At 42.7% G+C, this 25,437-nt stretch overlaps 1 protein-coding gene across 3 annotated transcripts in view; it reads left to right on the top strand.

Annotated features, from left to right (window-relative positions):
• The window catches only part of LOC139260303 (disintegrin and metalloproteinase domain-containing protein 12), a 482,943-nt gene that overhangs the window by 377,744 nt on the left and 79,762 nt on the right, over nt 1–25,437 (top strand). For all 3 annotated transcript variants that reach the window (XM_070876752.1, XM_070876751.1, XM_070876750.1), the window contains exons 12-13: nt 18,492–18,669; nt 21,118–21,207. In XM_070876752.1, the coding sequence (XP_070732853.1) occupies nt 18,492–18,669; nt 21,118–21,207 (268 nt within the window). The remainder of the gene's footprint in view (nt 1–18,491; nt 18,670–21,117; nt 21,208–25,437) is intronic.

The following is a 25,437-nucleotide window of genomic DNA, read 5'->3' as shown; positions in this document are numbered from 1 at the left end:
GTTGAGAAATAATTTCTTCTCCCAGAGGGTTGTGAATCTGTGGAATTCTCTGCCCAAGGAAGCAGATGAGGCTAGCTCATTGAATGTATTCAAGTCAAAGATAGATAGATTTTTAAGCAATAAGGGAATTAAGGGTTTCGGGGAGAGGGCGGGTAAGTGGAGCTGAGTCCACGACCAGATCAGCCATGATCTTATTGAATGACGGAGCAGGCTCGAGGGGCTAGATGGCCTACTCCTGTTCCTAATTCTTATGTTCTTATGTTCAATGCCCTTCACCAAGAGTGGCTCAGTAGCACCACTACTGACTGAGTTGGTCGAGTCCTGAAGGACATAGCTGCCAGACTGGGCCTGTGGCAGGTGGTGAGAGAACCAACACGAGGGGCAAAACCTACTTGACCTTGTCCTCACCAATCTACCTGTCGTAGATACATCTGTCCATGACATCATTGGTAGCAGTGATCACCGCACAAATCCCATCTTCACACTGAAGTCACCCTCCATCATGTAGTGTGGCACTACCACCATGCCAAATGAGATAGATTCAGAACGGATCCAGCAGCTCAAAACTGGGCATCCATGAAGAGCTGTGAGCCATCAGCAGCAGCTGAATTATATTCCACCACAATCTGGCCCTCACACTACCATTACCATTAAGCGAGGGAACCAACCCTGGTTTAATGAGGAGTGTAGAAGAGCATGCCAGGAGCAGCACCAGGTACCAACCTGGGGAAACTGCAACACATGCATGCTAAACAGCGGAAGCAGCTTGCTATAGACAGAGCTAAGCAATCCCATAACCAACGAATCAGATCAAAGCTCTGCAGGCCTGCCTCATCCAGTCGTGAATGGTGATGGACAATTAAACAACTAACGGGAGGAGGAGGCTCCATGAATATCCCCATCCTCAATGATGGTGAAGCCCAGCAAAAGACAAGGCTAAAGCATTTGCAACCACTTTCAGCCATAAGGGTCGAGTGGATGATCCATATTGGCCTCCTCCTGAGGTCCCCACCATCACAGAACCCAGTCTTCAGCCAGTTTGATTCACTCCAAATGAAGTTTGATTAAAATAGCTGAAAATAGATTTATCACAGTGCCAATCCACCACCTCTGAGTGACCAGATTTTAAATCACTGAAATTTACTTTTAAAAACTATCTAAAAATATTTCTAGTTATATTGGATACATTGGTCAGTTTCTTAATACATTAAAACAAATATCACATTTAAAAGCTATTAAAACGTACCTTTTAGTGTCCTTGTGCCCAAAAGAATATTAACAGAGTATTTACTGCTAAACTCCCGGCCTACGAGCACCATCGGAGCAGGTCGGGGAGCGGAAGGAGCAGTGTGGCGGCATACCACTCCAGGGAGCAGCACATGCTGGAGCAGGAGAGCTACGGCAGTGAAGACGGATGTCACCAAGATCCAGGTCGGTGATTGGAGCGTGGGCAGGTACATCAGGAGCAGCATGGTCAGGGCGAAGGAGTGGTGAGAGACTGTAGAGGGACGTGATCGGGGCCCAGGAGAGGCATGAGTTTGGGGCCCAGAAGAGACGAGGGCCCAGGGGCAGCACGGACCCATCCACACTGCAATATGTGTGCACACTAGGTCCATGCAGCAGAGCTGGTCTCCAGTCGTCTTGGTTAATCCTTGCTACTGGACCAATACCTAGCTCTGTCAAGCCCATGTGGTGGCTGGTGTGCAACGGTCACCATATGTTAAAAAAATCCACACAAAGGCATCTTCCACCCTTCAAGATTTAGTTCAGGACTGGAATTTTAGGTCCTTCATTGAAACACCTGTGAACTTTTTGACGTGGAAGCAAGTCATCCTCGAGTCGTGGGACTGCCTATGATGAAGATGATGCCCAAAAGAAGCAGCTTAATTTTTGAAGGCTCCCTGAAGGCCTGCAAATAAACGCAATTAGCAGAAACTCCCAATAATGATAAATTCACTCTTGTGGCATGACCAATTTTGTGGGTGGGCCCTGCTTCCTGCGCGATGTTTTTGAAACTAATGCAAAAGATCACGGAAACTTGAGTTGCGCTGAACTCATATTGCCCTTAAAATTCACGATCTTTTGCACTGACTATGCTAATTTTGGTCAAATTGCGCCCAAAAAAATAGTGCAATAGAATGGAAACTCCAGGGCCATTGGAATCATTGCATGAATAGAGTGCTTAGCCTACTTATCTTCATCTCTCTATTATGTAAGTCCAGTTATAAGCAATTTTTCTGTGAACTTCAACCAATTTTATATAAAAATATTCCAAATATAAAATCCTTATAAACTGACCTAAAAAAATAAAACAGTAAGTTAAATTTAGGTAACGACTGTGTAGCATTTTTCATAAGTTTGAAACTGCAGCTGTACATTGCCAGCTTAACAACCGTATGATAATATAATCTTTCTGCAGTTGCCCAAGGCAAACAATATAAGTGGTATATAGTAATATATGTATATGGTCCAGATCAGAATATCTGGTAGATTTGTCTCATTAATCTAATGCTGGACTTTATTCTTCTCCCCTTCCCTTAAAGTCCAGTTAGACAATTTAAGAAAGATGTAGCATATTTGTAAGAACTTTGAAATGGAGAACGCTTACTTCTTAGCCCTTCCCCACCTATTATTTTCAATTGAAATGCCCAGCTGTTTTTAGTTGCCTTCAGGCTGGAATAGATTAAGAGGAACATTGTAGATGATCCTTCCTTCATTGACAAGCATTGTTCCTCCCAGGTTCTATTTGATGGTTTCTTTATGGTTTGAGTAAATAATCCACATCTGTTGCAATGCAAAAAAGATTTGTTCTAACTTTTCCACCAAATAGTTTACATCAATCACTTCATTTCAATCACATACGTTTCTCCTGATGGGGAAAAAGCATATACCTCGGCCAAACATAAATCCATATAACAACAACAGCAACTTGTATTTATATAGCGCCTTTAACGTAGTGAAACATCCCAAGGCACTTCTGTAGTGTATGCAAGCACTCTAATAATGGCTCCACGAGGTAAGGGTATAGTACTTGAACTGTAGTGACCTTAGTCCTTTATTGCGGCTCCTAGAGTGAGGACACCAAGAGGTGAGCTTCCTTTTATACTTGGTTACCTGCAGTGTACAGGTGACCCATAGGTCTCCAGCAGCAGCACCCTCTGGTGGTACAGGTATAGTGTATACAGGGTGAAGCTACATTCAGTGGTCTAGTGTTACAGTACATATATTAGCATGCATACATGACAACACTCCCCCCCCCTAAGCCTTTACCACGTCTTTATTGCCATGACATAAGGAAGTGATCAGTGGTGGGGCGATGGGTGGTTGTGGGAGGTTTGTGTGGGTGCCAGGTGTGATCTATGTGCTCGTGGCTGCACACATCCATTCCCCCCCCCACCCCATGCATAGACCATGTGGGTGTCACTGTTGGAGGATTCCGCAATGGTGGAGAAAGTTCTATGGGTAAGGTACATACATTGTTAAACGAGTAGGTGGTGCCGTTTAGTGGTGGGCAGGGCCATAGGGTGGTGTGGCCTCCTTGACCTCCATTGGTGGTGGAAATCTGGTCAATCCAGGTTCCACCGGGAAAGCTGGAGAGTACTGGCCTCTTGCTCCCGGTGCTGGCCCTGGTGGCCAGGAGGGGTAGGGCCAATCTGGAGCAGGTTGCCAGTAGCGCTGGCTGTGCTGCCCATTGACCGCTGCCCCTGCAGTGGGTATGCTCCCACTGGGTGTGTGTGAACCCTTCCTGGGGCATCACACTGGTCCCGGAAAGCGCAGGCTACATGATCAGGTAGCCCGCTGGACCTGGGTGTTTCCCACAGGGGGTTCCCTTTGGCATTGTCATTATATATGTAGAACCCGGTATCATTTCTCATTCTATCATTAGCGTACATGATACATTGGCTCCGATCACTACTAGCTACTTCGACATTGTTATACTTCTTTACACTTTCACGTTTGTCACTTACACAGGTTACATTTGTCACGTTAGCATTACTGGCATCACCGTTCAACAGTGCAAACTTGTCACTTACATCATCTTTTGAAGCATTCGTTACATTTCTCCCATTAGCATTGCCGGCATCACTATTCAACAGTACATTTATATACCTGCATTCATTCTTTACACTTTTATCTTTAATATCATCGGCATCACTGTGCCAAGAGTGGAACTGTCCCTTTAATTGTTCTGGGTTGCTGGTCTCCTTTAAGAAGACCTTGCAATCTTTACCCCAATCCGGTTCGCCACTCGGTGACACGTGTTGCCCCCTCAACGCTGCCCCTCGTGGTCTGGTCGCAGCCATCTTGATTCCAGGTGTTTCGCCTCATGGTGCGGGCGCCATCTTCTCTCTCTACGAGGTAGACTGCGGTGATCCTTTTCTCCCCAGGTTCTGCCACGGACGCCCGGAATCTACCTTCTGCACCGATCTTCTTCCCTCAGAGTCCTGTCACTGGAGCCCGAAAGGTGAGGTCTGGTCGTTCAGGTTGGATCATCCCGTTGAGATGCGCAGTCTGTGTCGTCGCCGTGCAGTCGAGTTGGACGGTAGGATTTCCAGGTGCTGCAATGGATCCAAGTTTGGGGCCGCGTAGGATGTTGATCGCTGGGGCCCGGAGGCCTTCATCACTCCAACAGATTTGGACTTGCTTCATCCAACTTCTTCCCAGCATCATTAGACCATCACCGGCAACAATCCACAGGGGAAGTTTGTGCATCACGCCGCCATGAGATACCTGGACCTCCACGCTGCCAATGACTGGGAATGGTGTCTGTTGTGTAGGTGAGCAGCTTTGCCTGGATTGGGGATATTTTGGGTCGTTTGGCGGGATTGTCCCAGAGTTTCTCAAAGGCCGTCTGATTCATCAACGACTGGCTCGCCCCTGTGTCAATCTCCATTGAGACTGGAACCCCGTTGATTTCTACTTCCATTTTCCATGGGGAACTCTCGGTGGAGCAGGTATATACTCCATACTCCTCTTCCAGGGGCTGAGCAGCTTCGTCTTCATCAGCGCTGGAGCCCAGGTGATTGGCCAACTCTTCAGCGACACATTCACTGAAGGTGACCTTTAGTGTTGCAGCCTTTGCAGGTATAGTCTTTGTATCAGCACTGGTGGGCCCTGTGGTTTCCTCCACAGCGCCAGCACGGGGCTAGTCGGTTGGCCCCATGTGGCAGACTCAGGGTTGCAGGATTCGGAACAGCAGTCTTGCCTCTGAAAGACGCCATTCGGTTCACTGTACTCATCAGGTTAGAGTCCAGGGGGTGAGTCCTCATCCTTTTGGAGTCACAGACCGAAATCATGAATGCCTGGCTCACTTTTTAATTGCCTTCTGCAGGGTGACTGTAGTTTCCGCAGAGAGCAGCTTGTGGAGGAGGCCCTCGTAGCCGATTCCAATAACGAAGATGACCCTTAGTGCTTCGGTGAGGTGGTTGCCCAAAATCACATGGTGCAGCCAATCTTCTCAGATCTGCAGCATATTTAGCAATTTCTTGGCATCCGGGCGGCTGGTGGGTGTAGAACCGGTGTCTGGCTGTGAGGATGCTCTCTATAGGTTTAAGTTGTTCTTGTATTAAAGTTACGAGCTCCACATAGGTCTTGGTCGTCACCTTCGCCGGGGCTAGCAGGTCCCTGACGAGGCCATGGATAGTGGGCTCACAACTGCTGAGCAGGATGGCTCTGCGCTTGTTCACCAGCGAGATCGGTGAGTCCCCAGCCAGGTCGTTCGTGATGAAAAAGTGTTCTAGCCTTTCCACAAAGGCACCCCAATCTTCCCCATCAGCAAATTGTTGGAAGTTGCTTAGGTTAGACATATTGTGTGTGGAAATTCGTAACCGCGTCGCCAGTTGTAGTGTATGCAAGCACTCTAATAATGACTCCACGAGGTAAGGGTATAGTACTTGAACTGTAGTGACCTTTGTCCTTTATTGCAGCTCCTAGAGTGAGGACACCGAGGTGAGCTCCCTTTTATACTGGGTTACCTGCAGTGTATAGGTGACCCTTAGGTCTCCAGGAGCAGCACCCTCTGGTGGTACAGGTATAGTGCATACACGGTGAAGCTACATTCAGTGGTCTAGTGTTACAGTACATACAGTAACATGCATACATGACAGCTACACAGGAGTATTATGAGATTTAAAAAATGTGACAAACATTAAGTGCTGGATTTTCGATCTTCTGCCGGCCCTCTCGGTGGTGGAAAGCACTTGCGCCCCGACAGTCAGCTTCCAGCGGCCGGCCGGGACATTCGGTGCCGGTATTGATGAGGTGGGGAGCATTACCGCTCAGAAGTGACGAGCCGGTGTGCAACGCTTCTGGTTGCAACAGCGGCTCGATTTTTGGTTGCCGCCCGACCCTTAGCACTCCATAGCGCGCCCTCGTGGGAACGTCTGTGAAAGCAGGCATTCGAAGCTGTAGCGGCCATGGTGAGATAAGTAATGCCGACCTCAGGCAAGTGTGATTATTTTTTTTAAATTTTTTTGAGATTTATGTTGTGGTGGTGAGAGCTATGGATTGGGAATGTTTTTAGTGGCTTTTTTTCGTTTTATTCCCCCCATCACCCCCTGGCCTCTGTTATGGCGCTTCGAGGCTGGCTGTTTAGTTCGGGATTTTCCCTTGCTCAGCCGAACTAGCGCCCTAAAAGAGGCGTGCAACCCCTCCTTTAGCACCCCTGCTCCAAACTCCGGGCCCAGCTGATGAATTGTGTGGCGATAGACGCAAACCATTTGCCGGCACAAAATTTACAGCTCCGCCCAGGACACCACCCCAACTGAGGCGCGACCGAATTTCTCCCCCTGAAGGTTTAGGCACCACTGGTTCAAGTTCCTATGCAGGTAAAGTGAAAATATATCTTTTGTAGTAAGTTTTTTTTTGTTATTTTTCTCTCCATTTTCCTGTTTGTATTCCTTCCCATGATAAAAGCTCTTCTTTGTGTCTTTTCTTCAGCTGGAAGCCTATAAAGTCAGGTCACAGATTGCTCTGTAAGTCCTCAGCTAATCTAACAGGAAGTTTGCTTCTCACATGAAGAGCAGCCTCCATTACATTGTGTTACATAGTATTTACAGCACAGAAACATGCCATTCGGCCCAAAATGTCCATGCAGGTGTTTATGCTTCACAAGAGCCACCTCCTACCCTACTTCATCTAACCCTGTTAACATATCCTATTCCTTTCTCCCCCATATGTTTATTTAGCTTCCTCTTAAAGGCATCTATGCTATTCGCCTCAACCATTCCCTGTGGTAGCGAGTTCCACATTCTAAGACGTTTCTTCTGAATTCCCTATTGGATTTATTAGTGACTATCTTATATTTGTGGACCTTAGTTCTGGTCTCGCCCACAAGTGAAAACATCTTCTCTACATCTACACTATCAAACACTTTCATAATTTTAAAGACCTCTATCAAGTCATCCCTCTAACCTATTCAATCTTTCTTGATAGGTATAATCTCTCTGTTCTGGTATAAGTCTAGTAAATCTTTTTTGCACCTTCTCCAGTGCCTCTATATCCTTTTTATAATATGGAGACCAGAACTATTCACTATACTCCAAGTGTGGTCTAACCAAGGTTCTATACAGGTTTAACATAACTTCTCTGCTTTTCACTACTATCCCTCTGGAACCCCAGTACTTTGTTTGCTTTTTTTATGGCCTTATTAGCTTGCATCGCTACTTTTAGTGATTTGCGTATCTGTACCCTGAGATCGCTCTGCTCCTCCACCCCATTTAAACACCTATTTTCCAGGATGTATGTGTCCTCCTTATTCTTCCTACTAAAATGTACCACCTCACAATTATAAATAATGAAGTTCATTTGCATGCCCATTCTGCAAGTTGTTTAATGTCTGCCTGTATTTTGTCCTAGTCCTCAAATTTTGAAATTGTACTTCCGATTCCCAAGTCCAAATCATTTATACAAATGGTGAACAACAGTGGTCCCAGCACTAATCCCTGTGGAACACCATTTCCCGCCTTTTGCTAGTCTGAGTATCTACCATTAACTCCTACTTTCTGTTTTCTGTTTTGTAGCCAGATTGCTATCCGTCATGAATCTACTATATGATATCTTATCAAAGGCCTCTTGGAAATCTAAACATATTACGTGTGCTGCACTACCCCACCTTCCCTTTCTGCTACTTCTTCAAAGAATTCAGTAAAGAGTCTAGCATGACCTTCCCTTTTGAAACCCATGCTGACTGCTCTTTCTTACATTTTCAGTTTCTAGTTTTTCTATTACATCTTTAAGCAAGGATTCCATTATCTTTCCTACCACTGACATAAAGCTAATTCATCTATGGTTCCCTGCACTTGTTCTATCTCCCTTTTGTAAATATAGGAATCACATTAGCTGCCCGCCAGTCCTCTGGCACTATTCCCTTTTCTAATCAATTTTTAACTATATGTCATAGTGCCTCTGCTATCTCTTCCCTAACTTTTTTTAATATGCGCGTGTGCAATCCATGCAGACCAGGGGTATTATCCTCTTTAAGTTTGATTCGTTTATCAATTATCTCCCCCCTTTTTATCTTAAATGTATTTAACTCCTTTTTGATCTCTTCTTCTAATGCTATGACCACCATGTTAATCTTCCTGGTAAATATCGAGGCGAAGTATTTATTTAATATTGCTGCCATTTTTCTGTCAATACCTGTGAGCTTATCGTGTGTAACCCTTAGTGGCTCTATCCCTACCCTGATATTTCTTTTGTTATTCGTGCGTCTGTAGTATACTTTACTATTTCTTTTTATATTCCTTGATAATTTAATTATGTCTTTTCTCTTTGCCTTTCTAACTGTTTCTTTTTACTACTTTCCTAATTTTTACATATTCCCTTTTGTCATGCTCTCTTCTGTTGTTTATTCACTTAGTGTATGCCTTTTTCTTTGGATTCAGTTTTGCCCTTATTTCTTTATTTGTCCATGGTGTGTCATTAATGGCGAGTTTGTTGTTGCTTTTTAGTGGGATATATTTCCTTGAGACTCCAATGATCACTATTTTAAATGTTTCCCACTGCTGTTCTATCTCAATGTTTGTCAGTAATTTTTTCCAGTTTACTTTCCCTAGTTCCATTGTTATCCCAATAAAATCAGCTTTTTCTCAATTTATTACTTTCAACTTTGTCTTACTTATGTCCTTCTCAATCTTGATCTTAAACCTTATTATATTTTAATCGCTATTAGAAACATAGAAAATAAGTGCAGGAGTAGGCCTTTCGAGCCTGCACCGCCATTCAATGAGTTCATGGCTGAACATGCAACTTCAGTACCCCATTCCTGCTTTCTCGCCATACCCCTTGATCCCCCTAGTAGTAAGGACTACATCTAACTCCTTTTTGAATATATTTAGTGAATTGGCCTCAATAACTTTCTGTGGTAGAGAATTCCACAGGTTCACCACTCTCTGGGTGAAGAAGTTTCTCCTCATCTCGGTCCTAAATGGCTTACCCCTTATCCTCAGACTGTGACCCCTGGTTCTGGACTTCCCCAACATTGGGAACATTCTTCCTGCATCTAACCTGTCTAAACCCATCAGAATTTTAAACGTTTCTATAAGATACACTCTCATTCTTCTGAACTCCAGTGAATACAAGCCCAGTTGATCCAGTCTTTCTTGATATGTCAGTCCCGCCATCCCGGGAATCAGTCTGGTGAACCTTCGCTGCACTCCCTCAATAGCAAGAATGTCCTTCCTCAAGTTAGGAGACCAAAAGTGTACACAATACTCCAGGTGTGACCTCATCAAGGCCCTGTACAACTGTAGCAACTCCTCCCTGCCCCTGTACTTAAATCCCCTCGCTATGAAGGCCAACATGCCATTTGCTTTCTTAACCGCCTGCTGTACCTGCATGCCAACCTTCAATGACTGATGTACCATGACACCCAGGCCTCGTTGCATCTCCCCTTTTCCTAATCTGTCACCATTCAGATAATAGTCTGTCTCTCTGTTTTTACCACCAAAGTGGATAACCTCACGTTTATCCACATTATACTTCATCTGCCATGCATTTGCCCACTCACCTAACCTATCCAAGTCACTCTGCAGCCTCACACTGCCACCCAACTTAGTGTCATCCGCAAATTTGGAGATACGACATTTAATCCCCTCGTCTAAATCATTAATGTACAATGTAAACAGCTGGGACCCCAGCACAGAACCTTGCGGTACCCCACTCGTCACTGCCTGCCATTCTGAAAAGTACTCATTTACTCCTACTCTTTTGCTTCCTGTCTGACAACCAGTTCTCAATCCATGTCAGCACATGACCCCCAATCCCATGTGCTTTAACTTTGCACATTAATCTCTTGTGTGGGACCTTGTCGAAAGCCTTCTGAAAGTCCAAATATACCACATCAACTGGTTCTCCCTTGTCCACTCTACTGGAAACATCCTCAAAAAATTCCAGAAGATTTGTCAAGCATGATTTCCCTTTCACAAATCCATGCTGACTTGGACCTATCATGTCACCTCTTTCCAAATGCGCTGCTATGAAATCCTTAATAATTGATTCCATCATTTTACCCACTACCGATGTTAGACTGACCGGTCTATAATTCCCTGTTTTCTCTCTCCCTCCTTTTTTAAAAAGTGGGGTTACATTGGCTACCCTCCACTCAATAGGAACTGATCCAGAGTCTATGGAATGTTGGAAAATGACTGTCAATGCATCCGCTATTTCCAAGGCCACCTCCTTAAGTACTCTGGGATGCAGTCCATCAGGCCCTGGGGATTTATCGGCCTTCAATCCCATCAATTTCCCCAACACAATTTCCCGACTAATAAGGATTTCCCTCAGTTCCTCCTTCTTACTGGACCCTCTGACCCCTTTTATATCCAGAAGGTTGTTTGTGTCCTCCTTAGTGAATACCGAACCAAAGTACTTGTTCAATTGGTCTGCCATTTCTTTGTTCCCCGTTATGACTTCCCCTGATTCTGACTGCAGGGGACCTACATTTGTCTTTACTAACCTTTTTCTCTTTACATATCTATAGAAACTTTTGCAGTCCGTCTTAATGTTCCCTGCAAGCTTCCTCTCGTACTCTATTTTCCCTGCCCTAATCAAACCCTTTGTCCTCCTCTAAATTTCTAAATTTCTCCCAGTCCCCAGGTTCACTGCTATTTCTGGCCAATTTGTATGCCACTTCCTTGGCTTTAATACTATCCATGATTTCCCTTGATAGCCACAGTTGAGCCACCTTCCCTTTTTTATTTTTACGCCAGACAGGGATGTACAATTGTTGTAGTTCATCCATGCGGTCTCTAAATGTCTGCCATTGCCCATCCACAGTCAACCCCTTAAGTATCATTCGCCAATCTATCCTAGCCAATTCACGCCTCTTACCTTCAAAGTTACCCTTCTTTAAGTTCTGGACCATGGTCTCTGAATTAACTGTTTCATTCTCCATCCTAATGCAGAATTCCACCATATTATGGTCACTCTTCCCCAAGGGGCCTCGCACAACGAGATTGCTAATTAATCCTCTCTCATTACACAACACCCAGTCTAAGATGGCCTCCCCCCAGTTGGTTCCTCGACATATTGGTCTAGAAAACCACCCCTTATGGACTCCAGGAAATCCTCCTCCACCGTATTGCTTCCAGTTTGGTTAGCCCAATCTATATGCATATTAAAGTCACCCATGATAACTGCTGCACCTTTATTGCATGCACCCCTAATTTCCTGTATTGATGTTGCCTAGGTATTTCCCTATGCTTATTTCTCATCTGTTCTGGTTCATTTCTCATTACTAGATCTAGCAGTGCTCCCTCTCTTGTTGGGCTTTGGGTAAGGAAGGCATCCTACACACATTGTAAAAACTCCATTCCTTGAACCCCTTTCGCTACCTCTTCTTGCCACTTTACTTGGGGGTAGTTAAAATCTCCCATGATTATTATTCTATGTCCTTTACTCATTTCACATATTTCTTTCTTCACCTCCTTTCCACTATTAGATGGTCTGTAGTATATCCTTATTCACGTGACCGGAACCAGATGTAGCAGGTATAGCTGAAACATAATTAGGCTGGATGGATTGCATCTGCGCATATTAAAAGATGTTAGGAAATAGATAGCTGCGGCACATGTAACATATATCTTTTATTTCAATCCATATGGATTCTGCTTCTACCCTTCTGTTAATTATGTCCCTTTTTGCTATGGGCATTATATTATCTTTAATTAGTACAGCTACCGAAACCTTTCTTCCTTCCATATTTTTTCTGATTATGTTATAGCCTGCAATATTTAGTTGCCTGTCCTGTTCGTTATGTAGCCATGTTTCGGCTATTCCTGCTACATCTGGTTTATCACTACAGATTATTGCCTCCAGTCCCCCATTTTATTTTGGAGGCAGTTTACTTCGTCTTTAATGGTAGTTCCTATTTTTAACAGTGCTTTTATGCTTCTGTTTTATAACTGTCTTTATTCCCTGGCCGTTTATGTTACCCTTGCTTCTTATCTAGGTCTGACCTTTATTTTATCATTATTTTAATCGTTCTGTTAGATAGTTATTGATGTTATCACAATAAAACCAGATTACTTTTGGATGTGGTTTCAGTTGAGGCTTCAGAAATTGCAGTTTTGAGTGGTCATGAAGTCAATCAAACAGTGCACATGGCTTTTTATACCTGTAGCGAACATGGGCGTATTCATTTTCCAAATATATCGTTGTAGAAAAGAAACTCTTAATACTGAAAGGTATCTGTTAAATATGGAAGAACTCCACAAGACTGAGTACTGTGAGCTAAAACTGATGTGACCTTAGTCTCTTTAATACAACTCCAGAGTGCCTAAGCAGCATGGCAGACAACCTTTTATACTCCCTTGCACAAGGTGTGCAGGTGACCCTTGGGCTCCCAACAGTTGCGCCCTCTGGTGGCAAGTCTTACACAGTTACAATGTTTACATACATAACAGTATCAGTTATAGATGTGTACACAAACTGATCAGTGTGCAAAACGTTTCAGGGAAAGCAGCTGTATCTATTTTCACCAAATAACCAAGGATCTCCCTTTCCCTCCCTCATTAGACTTCCAGAATGCACTGATGCGCATTAACCATTAGGTCACCAGGACTTGAAAAGGGCTGAAATTGCTCCCCGCCACCCCCCCTCCCCCCCCCCCCCGAAACGGGGCGCACGCATCCCATTGCAATAGTTTTTACTGCAACTGTGGTTGAGGTCGCCTCTTGAGTGAAATTCCGCTCTTTGTTGTTTTTTAAAACTCGGTTCTGGAAGTCGCTGTTGATGGGGGCGGTGACTGCACTAGAGGGGCGGATACACGGCGGTGGCAACACCTGAGGGGCAGAAGTTGGGGGCGATGCGAAGCGACCGCCATGATGACATCGTCACAGTGCCACATCACGACAGCTCTCCCCTTCATTTAAAGGAGAGAGCCTTCGTGATTTTAAAACTTTGGTCCACTGGGCCACCAGGGCGGGTTTCGGCCGGGCCAGCAGCCTGGCATCCAAGAGGAGGTGCCAGGCTGCCTGTTGGTGGCCTGGCCGAACCCAGGGATCGACAGAAGAAAAAACATGGCGGCAGCGACAGTGCATCCTCCCCTTTAAGGGAAGCCGCATCGCCATTGCAGAAGGCAACAGCTTCACTGGACCACCGGGAAAAACGAGGTTTTGGCACCGCCGGGCAGGCTAAAGATTTTCAGAGGGAAATTTTGCTGTTGAGGTGGGTAGATCAGCGGTGCGCAAGGTGATGATGCGCCTAAGACGGATTGATAGCAGCGGAGCAGTGTGGGGGGGGAGGGGGGTGTCAGGGTACCGCTGGGAAACCTCGGAATGGAAATTGGGCCATCAGCGGCCATTCCACAAAAAGTCGGCGGCCCTTCACTCCGCAGCATGGCCGCCGATTTGAAGTCGTAACAGGCCTTAAGGAGAAGGGCAGTTTTGGCCCGAACACTCCAGCACCAAGAGACCAATAAGTATATTTTTTATTTTGCTGTGGCTCTGCCACAAAGAACATCTGTTTATTTACTACCTGTAATGATAGTGGGAATCTGATGAGAAGACAGATGCAATGGTGGTGTTCATCTGAACATGTGCATCACCATTTTACTCGAACAGACAGGACAATCCATATCTTGAGTTGATTCCTTAAACTAACCTGAAAGCTCACAATCTTCATAGCTTCAGATTATGAATTTAATTCAAATTTCACTTATATTGTGCGTAAAGTTCCATTGAATTTACAGATAAATCCATTAACAACAACTTGCATTTATATAGGGCAGTGCTTTTAACATAGTAAAACATCTGTATCATCACCAAGCATTACATTTCTGCTGGCTAAAAGATTTTGTTCTCAATGTTGTCAATTGTAATTGAAATAAAATACTCAACTTAATCTATCAATACTGTGCCTACCTTCTCCAGTTCTAACAATCTGGACTGAATTAGCGGTGTACAAGGATTGACAGGAGGGAATTAGAAAGCAATAATACTATTAAGAAAAAAACCATGAAATGCTGGAAACACTTAGCAGGTCAGTCAGCATCTGTGAAAAGATGTGGAGCCTTCATCAGAACTTTAAGGTATTACAGATGAACAGCATTGAAAAAGGAACAGAATAAAGGGAAGCGGGAGGGAAAGGCATGCATATATGCACAGACAGACACACACACACATACACAAAAGTAACCTCCAAACATGGACAGGATGAAGTGCTGTGGTTGCCTTCGCTTCAGTAGAACCCTTATTGGTAAAACTGTTTACATTTGGAGTATTAAGCATTGAAAGAAAACCAAGTTATGCACAAGGACCAGTAGACTAAGGTAATGCAGAGGTCATGTATGTACAGAGGCCCACAAATATTCAGACTCAAGACCCAGTTGAAGTTCTCATGCTCTAGCAACAGAACAGAAAATATTTTAGATTTTGGAACATGGGATAGGTGTGTTTATTGGTAAGTATTAGATTTCTCCACAATAGTTTAATTATTGTGTGTTTATTATGTTACAAATTTAATTTAGGGGTATATAGTGAGATAGGTGGGGAACTAATATGGCAGCTCAAATAACTTTGATATATTTGTCCAAGATGTGGTTGATCCCAGTTTTGTGAGTGGGAATGTTATGAGAGACATAAATGTTTTTTGATTAGTTGCCTTTATATATGTGAAATTTGATCTAATTAGCATGCTTGGTGCAATTCAGATACGACAGACATTTTGCCAAACACAAATCTTTTGATTATATAGATATACAGTTCTGATTTTTTTTTAAGTTGTAATTCCAATGATGTATCAGTATTCCTTACTATCTCGGTTTTTATGGAGTTATGCTTGTGAATATATGATAAGGTACTGTGAACTGTGCAAATACTTGCAGTCTTGTAGCTGGTAGAAATTAAAATATTAGAACTGGATGTTCCGCTCCATAACACTCGGGGAATGTTAATTTCCCAGGCACTATTGAGAGTAAAAGTGGTTATGTCAGGCCCCCAGCCTTTTGACATTCCCCTGGGATTGTTCGGACTTCTACAAATGGTCACAGTTGTGCCTGCTATAGGCATAGGTCTAGCATACCCATGGAATTCCTCTACTTGTGGCCAAGAGGCATCCATTTCTAGTGGAAACCCAAGAGGCTGACGGTGGGCATGGCACATGGAGCCTATCAGAGCATCTGAGCGGACCGAGCAGAAGGTTTTCCGGGATCCACCAAATCTTTGGGCCATGTGACCTTCTAGCCTCTGTTCTTCAACACGAGCTAGAAGAACCTGTAAGGGGGTAAAAAGTATACTTAAGACTGAAATAAGGATATGGCATGAAATCAGGTTAAAGGGCGCAGCTCGTGCTTTTGTCTTATCTTTAAGAACTGCAGCCCAAGCTGGAAAAGCCAGAGCAAGGTTAAAACTGTAGAACAACACATCCTAATAGACTGAGGTCGGTTCCACATGCTATGGGGAGATGGAAATGCTGCGAAACCACACAGCAGCCAGTCTGATAAGGGTTAACGAATCAATATAGCTCCGCTGATTAGTTGTAGGCCAAACGGGTGGTCGTAGATGATTGTGCATGAGGACCTCACGCCTCAGAAACTGTATTACTGTGTGTGAAACCATCACTCGGGGAAGGTCTTGTCTTAGGCGGCTAAGACTGTGATGCTTCCCCTGCATATGCTTGAATAAAGATCGTAAAGTGAATCCAAGGTTTCGTCTGATTGATTCCGTGGTCGTTATAAGGGCTGGTGTTGATTCCTTATTTCAGGGAATCCACCTTAAAGAAAAGTCTTCTTTTTACCCCAGCAAACCCAAGGGCTGCTGCCAGGCCTGTAGCTGGAAGCCTCTTAGCTTTACTTCCGTGATGCAAAACACTTCCAGAGAGTAGGCCTGCAGGCAGTGTGACTTGATCATGCTAATGGCATTGCGCACCAATTTTGGATGCATGGCAGCCTGGACAGACTGAATGCACTTCTAGGGGGCGAAATTGCCCTGTGCCCCATTTGGAGGCGGTAACATTCCGGAGCCGGGACATTTATCGCCCAGCCTGGAAGTTCCGCCCCTAGCGCGGAATTCGTCCCTTCTACTCCTTAACAGAGGCAGAGCACTATCGGAGGCGTTCTGCGTCCGTGGAGGGGCACACCCGGGGCGGTAGTGCAGCGTTGAGCCCAGCGGTGCGCTCCAGAGCCCAGCGCTCTGCCGGCAGCGTCAGCGCTACGCGGATGCCCATCCGCTTCAATTAAAGGGGAGGGTGGTGACATCAGCCGCGCCATCCTCGCTGCCCGCGGGGAGGTGCGGGGCAGTGAGGGGTCAGCGTGCATAGCGATGACATCATTACCATGCGTGCACCAGCCCGGTACGCAAATCGCAGGGCACAGCGCTAATGACACAACGCCCCCAAAATCTGCAGGACAATTTCCTCAAAGGCGCTGTCGACTCCTTCCCCCGGGCGATAACCTCCTTGCGCCTCATTCGTGCCCCTCCCCACTCCCAGAGGCGCTAATGGAGCTATAAAAAAGGGCAATTTCACTCCCCTAATATGCTGCCTCTCTACGGTGCTAAGACATGGGAGAAGAAAAATGTAGGTGCCTATATTTAATAGCCAACACTTACCAGTCAGATATCAATGTAGAAATTTTAGATGCCAAACAGAAAATTAGACAAAGGTGGCAGAAATGTAAAGTAAAATCTTCCAGAAATTATGAATAACTTCCTGTTTTGGATATTTTCTAATTGATCTTCAGAGAATTCTGAAGTAGCTATTTTTGTGACATTCTATGGTATACTGACCAGCTACTCATATAGCACCTTAAGCAATTCCATTGTATAAATATAGCATGAGAAGTACTGTTGGCCAGTAATTTCCATAGGGATTCTCTTTACACCATTTCTTCGAGGTTTCCACCAATCTTCCACCGACATTATGGCAGGAGATTGTGGAACCACTGAAGAATTTCTGCCTTTGTATCTGCAGTGCAGCGACTCATTTACATGCGTTAATGACATTGCTGCAATTACTCCATTGACTTCAATGGAGAGTAAAAGCAGACGGTGTATAATATAAGCATTGGACCCCAACATGTCCCATCACGCCAGGCAGGTTAGGTTAAAATCGGGGCTATAATATTTGTATGAGATTCTATTGTAGTAAAACACATCAGTATGAGAAATATATTAATGTAGCTAGTGTAGTAAATATACTGATTGAGGTCTGGGATCAAAAGCTAATCCCAGAGCTGTCAGTAATTCCAATTCAGCAAATTTTAACAAGTTAAGATTTCTTCAACATGAAAGAGTATGATGTAGTAACTTCTGTAAGAATGTAAGCTGTCTGTTTCACTTTTCTCCTTGGTAGTTATGGTTTCTGATGGTATTATTTCTCTGACAGGTATGCCATTGCATTTATTAGTCAAGATGCTTTATGTCAGTAATTCCTAGTGGACTCCATTGTATGATTTTGATGTGATACTTTGGCCGAAAAACCTCTTTGCAAATATTAGCTGTAATAGTTGGATATGCTGGTAGGGTTAGATGAAGGAAGGTGGGAGGAGGCTCATGTGAAGCATAAACACTGGCGAATGGCATGTTTCTGTGCTGTAAATTCTATGTAGTTGATGAATTCCAGTCATTGCTGTGACTGAAACATGTGACCACAATCATGTCACAAAATAACTTAAATTCTTAGCTACTCTGCTATACTATTTCTCGTACATCAGAATATATAAATTAAGTAAGTTTAAAATATTGCAGCAACCATTGAGTATTGGCTCAATGTTGGTTGTAAACATTGGCAATATGTGAGATATTTTAATCTTCCACTGATGATCATAGTCCAAATTACATACATATCTGCACCATAATGAGTGCCATATATTGTAAGCAAGGTTAAACCTGGAATCTTAGGTTGCAGATCAAACAAGTTAATTCATCAGACTTTCCTCTCTTTACAATGTGTATCCTGTTGCTATTTGTGACAACTGATACAGAAAGAAGAGGATATGACAACATAATTGCATTAAGTTGCACGTTTAGGCTTAACACTGTTTTCTTTTTTAGATATCCTTTTCCCACAGTTTTTAGCAGCTGTAGCAAGAAAGACCTGGACAGTAGCCTGGAAAAGGGAGTTGGAATGTGTCTCTTCAACATGCCAGAAGTAAAAGAGCTCTATGGTGGGCAAAAATGTGGCAATGGATACGTGGAGGAGGGCGAGGAGTGTGACTGTGGTGAACTCGAAGTAAGATGACAAAATCGGGACCAAACTTGTCTCTTATTCCTTTACAATTTTGAAATTCATTCTTTGGGGATTGGTGTCAAGCGTAATTCTGAGTAGCATTTTTTCCTCACAAAATTAATGCAGAATAGCAATGCTTCGAGCCAACATGCTGAATGTAACTTATATTATGTTAAATAGTACTATAGTAAATCACTGGTTGTACAAAACCAGTAGCTGATTCAAAACCCCATGTGTATTATCAAAACATTCATACAAGAAGTGAAGTAGTTATAGCACTGACTTCCAAACCAAGCAACCACAGTTTAACAGCCTGTGGGGATTATGCATATATGAACATGCTGCTAGCAGGCGCTGATTACAGTATAGCAACATTCTCAGTTACACTTTATTTTTTAAATTAGCAGACTGAAGTGTCCACTACGATTCTACAATAAATATATAATTAAAAGTGATACTCACTGTAAAATTACAAGTGCCTGCTTTGATCCACTCTCTTTTTGCTATTAGCATGCACGTTACTACATTGTGATTCAAGAAAGGAAATAATTGTTAATGTTACTATTCTTACTATACATGCCTTTCATGAGTTATTACTGGGTAGTAATGCTGATGGTTTCAGAATTCTGTTGTCAATTTGATGGAGAGGAAAGCACACAGAGGCAAAAAGAATACCTAATAGATCTAAATACATTTACAATCTTTTAAAGTAATACTTTTTGGCACAATGTTTGGTGCCCTGTTCTGCAAGGACAATCATGATATCCTTGACTCAAATAATTTTTCTGAGCAGTTGAACTTTCAAAAGGCTTTGATAAAGTTCCACACAAAAGGCAATTACTTAAATTCAAAGCTGTGGAGATTCGGGGTAAATCCTGGCAATGAATAAAATACTAGTCTGAAAGATTTGTTGGAGTGGGGGAAGGTATTGAGTGGGGTGCCTTCGGGCTTGGTGCCGCAACCACTTCTACTTCTAATTTACATAAGTTATGTGGATTCAGAAACTCAATGTAAAGAGGTCACATTTGCAAACTAGGAGGGGCAATGGAGTCCTAGAAAGGAGACAAAATATGTAAGTGGACAGAACAATGAAATTTAATGCAGAAAAGCATAAAATGCTACACATAGGAAGAAAAAATAGATAGCATACATGGTCTGTAAACGCTAAGAATGAAGCTGAAAGATACTTAGGAGTCTAAACAGATCAATACTAAATATGTCCAACCAATCCAGAAGAACAATCAACAAAGCCAATAGAATGTTGAAATACCTAGCTAAAACAGTAGAATAAGAGGAAGTAATGGTTAAACTTTATAGATCTCTGGTTAGACTGCACCTTGGATACAGCATTCAATTCTGGTTGCCAAGAAATCAGAGAGACATTGAAGCACTAGAGGGAATGTAGAGAAGAGATACTAGACTAATCCCCAGTGATAGGGATCTAAGTTATGAGGAAAGACTGAAGAAATCTGAATTTTGCAGCAGGAGGCATCCGAGAGGTGATATTATAGAAATATATAATTGTTAAGGTTGTAGAAAAAGTTCACCCAGAATATTATTTTAAATCAAACCACATAAGCAAAACTAAAGGACAGGGGTTCAAACATGTAAGAGTTTAATTTTAAGACTCATATCCTGAAATTCCACAAAGAATGATCAACATGTGAAATAAACTTCCAGATAAAGCAGTGGAGGCAAAAGCCTTGCAATCATTGAGGAAACAATTAGCCGCTACAGCTAGGGGCATTAGGATTTAGCTGGCTGGATAAGTTAAGATGGACTGAATGGCCTTAGAATCATAGAAGTTTACGGCACAGAAGGAGGCCATTCGGCCCATCGCGTCCGTGCTCGCTGAAAAAGAGTTATCCAGCCTAATCCCATCTTCCTCAACTTTAATTATCTTGTGAAATAAAGCCAGCATGCCACCTGACCGTATCATACTAGTGGTAACATCAAGCAAAAGTGATGCCATTTGCCAACTGACATTGAGGAGATCTGTGCAACATTTTTCCAAACTGTCAGCTGTTGCGTTAGGGAAATATTGTATAGCAGGAACAAGCAAGATCATCAGCTTGCATTAGTTATCAAGGTTTTATGTGGCAGCTGAGCTAAACAAGTGCTAGTGGTGTGGCTTTTAGAAATAATGCCAGTTGATCAAATGATCCCATTTATGTTATTTAATTCTACCTTTGACCACACCAAGGCATAAATATCTGAGTATAGCACGGACAAAGGATAGCAGTCAACAATCGTATCGGGAAGAAAACCTTTTAGAAAATGGCCCATGCATGATTAATTAAGTTTTTTATATTTTGAGGTATGCAGACAGGCTTTTGTGCTTTGTTACCTAATAATAGTTCCAAGTCAAAAATGTCTTCCCATTCTAGTAACTGCCTATTGCTTTGATTATTCAGCATAAATAATCTTACCAGTTTGTTTTTCTTTTTTGAGGAATGTACCAATCCCTGCTGTAATGCAAGTACCTGCACTCTGAAGCCTGAAGCAGTGTGTGCACATGGACTTTGCTGCAAAGACTGCAAGGTAATTGAATCCTTTGGGAACTGAGGTTCCTTCTCTTACAACAAATTGACATATTTTCTATCCCCAGTTCCCAAAAAACTGATGTTCATAAATACATTCTCCAAACTTGCAACATGGAATGTAAAATGATATGGGATAGACAGTACATGCTGCATTTATCAGATAATTTATTGAAACATGTTAAAATGTAGAAAAATTACCAAATGTAGAGGGACCTCAGAAGGACTCAAACAATGGCACCCTTTGTTCAAAAGCCCAGTGGTACCATGCATTGGTGTAACAGTGTGCTCATCATGGCATTTGGATCCACATTCATGATTTCTCATAGCCTGGATCTATGACCAGGGCAAGCAACAAGCAGAGATGATTTTGTTTATATACAGGACCTTTGAACAAAGGGTGCCTTGCATGATGTCTGTCTTTAATAATTGTAGAACCCTGGATTAGTTCTCCTCTAAGTCAATGTCTCTCTAGCAAATGCAAACCCAAGGCATCAAGTCTGTCTTCATAGTTGAATGTTGTCAAGCTAGGGATCATTCTTCTTGCCCTTCTTCACACCTTTTGCAAAGTCATAATGTCCCATTGGTGCCTTCCCACCCGAAACGTGGAGGAAGAATCAATCTATGTCCTTCGCACAGTTCTTAGTGATCAATTGTGAAGCAGCATTAACAGAGGACTGGGAAGAGGCCAACCAATAACCGCCTAAGTAAAGGAATAGGGTGTGGTTTGGAATATATAAGAAAGAGAATTATGTTTCAAATGCAAAGAGGAAATAAAATGAAAGAAAAATAAATCAGCCCTGATATGTAACAAACTTATGAGGGATTTGTATACCATCGATTATAAACAAATCTCATAATCATCTTGGAAATACTCAACAGGTCGGGCAGCTTCTGTGGAGAAACAGAAGTCAGTCAGTTGATATTTCAGGTCTTAACCCTTCTTCAGGACTGGAAGATATTACAGATGAACAGCATTTAAAAAGGAACAGAACACGGGAAAGGGGGCAGGGCAAAAAGACACACAGAAAAGAAATAAAATGACCTGTGAAATGTTTGCATGCAAATAGGAGACGGTTAAATGGCAGAAGTGATATTAGTAAGAGCCAAAAGGATGCATAATGAGAAAAATAATGTTGCCTTCTGCTAATATTATTTCTTCCATTCAATGATCTCCTGTTCCCCACCCAAGCACTTTACATGCCATTATATTTATTTTATTATGTGTTTTTCCCTTCCCCTTTCCCTTCTTTTCCTTTTTAAATGATGTTCATCTGTAATATCTTTCAGTTCTGATCAAGGATCCTAAGACTAAAATGTCAGCTGACCAACCTCTATTACTCTTCAGATTCTGCCTGACCTACTGAGTATTTTCAGCTTTTCCTGTTTTTGTTTTCAGATTTCCAACATCTGCAGTGCGTTACTTTTTGCTCACATCTATCGTGTTCCTCATTCAGTTTCATTTTACATCGTTACAAGATGTGTTCACCTTCCCAAAAGTGTAAATTGCTAAAATTGATTTTTTTTTCTATAGTACATTGCTAGTCTTTGACATCACTGCAGATGTCTTCATTGTTCTAATGGCACTGTGTGAAGCTGTAGGTTACTTACTTTACTCCTCTGTGGTCAAGTTCCAGATGAGATCAATACTTAAAATTGTGTGATGTATGTGACAGGCCTCATCAAGTCTCAGCTTAGCCAGTTCTAATGGTAAAGCTGATAGGGGCCTGGGCTGAAATGGCATTGGAGCCAAAGGAAACCATTGCCCTCTTACCCACTCATTGCTGCGGGGAGGGCTATAGGTAAAGGTCAAAGATCAGTAAGAAAGAGGAAAGATTGTTTTAATTAATTTATATTCTCTATTCATTTTGACACAATAAATATAGAGCAGCAGACTGGTATGAGTGTGTTTTAGTTCTGCAACATAGATTAAGATACCAGTATGGAATTATTTTCCACCTTTATGCAGGCACATTTCCAAATTTCCAACATGCATTACCAGTATATGAGGCCCTCTGCTGGTAGTACAAAGGTGGAAAATTACCCTTTCTAAGTCTAAATAATACAAGAAAAGTACTTGGTCATATAAAATGCAACACATTGAATATCCTGGGGAAATGCAGAGGTGGGAAATGACTTCTGTTAAGTGACTGCGAAGCCTGAAGCAGCTTAAAGGGCCAGCCAGATCCCCAACTATCGCTATGTCGTTGCCTCCATTTTTTTTAAAGGAAATGGCATCGATAACAGAAGTTGCTGCATTGCCTCTCTCCAAAACAGTTTCTGCTGTGGCCATTTAACCTTTGTTTCCATTATCCTGTTGTCTCGTAACTGTGGACACCTGTTGATTTTTTTATTTCATTCTCGGGACGTGGGTGTCACCGGTAAGGCCAGCATTCTTTGTCTATTCCTAGTTGATCTGAGAAGGAGTGTGCCTTCTTCTTGAACCGCTATAGCAAGATTGATACAACTGAGTGGCTTGCTGGGTCACTTCAGAGGGCAGTTAAGAGTCAATCATGTTGTTATGGGACTGAAGTCACATACAGGCCAGACCAGGTAAGAACAGCAGGTTTCTTTCCCTAAAGAACATAAGTGAACCAGTTGGGTTTTAACAACAGCTTCATGGTCACTTTTACTGAAACCACCTTTTTATATCCAGATTTTGTAGATTAAATTCCAATTCTCAAACTGTCATGGTGGGATTTAAATTCATATTCTTTGTAGTATTAGTTCAGGCCTCCGAATTACTAGGCAAGTAACATAATACTGGCATAAGTAGGATCCAGTATTATTGAAGCAATAATTATGAAAATGTGACATATTCATGGGAATCCTACTGTTTATCCGCCGTAACTTCAGTAGAAGACCTGCAGAAACCCCAGTAAAATGGCGTTAGCGTAGTGACAGTGGACGAGTCAGAGAACTCCCGTGGAAATTCACTCTCATGATGTCACTCATTATTGCTTCATTTATATAGCGCCTTTCACGACCACCAGATGTCTCAAAGCAATTTACAGCCAATGAATTACTTTTGGAGTGTAGTCACTCTGTAGGGAACTACAGGCCAGTTAGCTTGACACCAGTCATAGGGAAAATGCTAGAATCTATTATTAAAGATGTGGTAACAGAAAATAATAATAGGATTGGACAGAGTCAACACAGATTTGTGAAAGGGAAATCGTGTTTAACAAATCAGTTTTTTTGAGGTTGTAACTAGCAGAATAGATAAGGGGGAACTAGTGGATGTGGTGCATTTGGATTTTCAGAAAGCATTCGATAAGGTGCCACACAAGAGGTTATTAAACAAAATTAAGGCTCATGGGATTGGGGATAATATACTAGCATGAATTGAGAATTGGTGAACAGACAGAAAACAGAGAGTAGGAATTCGTGTTAGCAGACTGTAACCAGTGGGGTACCGTAAGGATCAATGCTTGGGCCTCGGCTATTCACAATATATATTAATGATTTGGGTGCGGGGACCAAATGTAATGTATCCAAGTTTGCTGATAATACAAAGCTAGGTCGGAATGTAAGTTGTGAGGAGGATGCAAAGAGATTTCAAGAGGATATAGACAGGCTAAGTGAGTGAGCAAGAACATGGCAAATGGAATATAATGTGGAGAAATGTGAAGTTATCCACTTTGGTAGGAAAAATAGAAAAGCAGAGTACTTTTTAAATCGGTGAGAGTTTGGGAAATGTTGGTGTTCAGAGGGACCTGGGTGTCCTTGTACACGAATCTCTGAAAGCTAACATGCAGGTACAGTAAGCAGTTAAGAAAGCAAATGGTATGTTTGCCTTTATTACAAGAGGATTTGAGTATAAGAGTAAAGATGTCTTACTCTAATTATATAGGGCCCTGGTGAGACCTCGCCTGGAGTATTGTGTACAGTTTTGGTCTCCTTACCAAAGGAAGGATATATTTGCCATAGAGGGAATATAACAAAGGTTCACCAGACTGATTCCTGGGATGGTGGGATTGTCCTGTAAGGAGAGATTGAATAGACTAGGTGATCTCATTGAAACTTTCAAAATTCCTATAGGGCTTGACAGGGTAGATGCAGGGAGGATGTTTCCCCCGGCTGGGGAGTCTAGAACCAGGGTTCACAGTCTCAGAATGAGGGGTCGGCCATTTAGGACTGAGATGAGGAGAAATTTCTTCACTCAGAGTGTTATGGATGTAAATTTTACTAGTATGCAAGACTTGCCATCAGGGAGCACACCTGTGGGAGA

The sequence above is a fragment of the Pristiophorus japonicus genome, chromosome 3 (genome assembly GCF_044704955.1).
Source record: "Pristiophorus japonicus isolate sPriJap1 chromosome 3, sPriJap1.hap1, whole genome shotgun sequence".
Lineage (NCBI taxonomy): Eukaryota > Metazoa > Chordata > Chondrichthyes > Pristiophoridae > Pristiophorus > Pristiophorus japonicus.
This window is presented reverse-complemented; position numbering and strand designations above follow the sequence as displayed.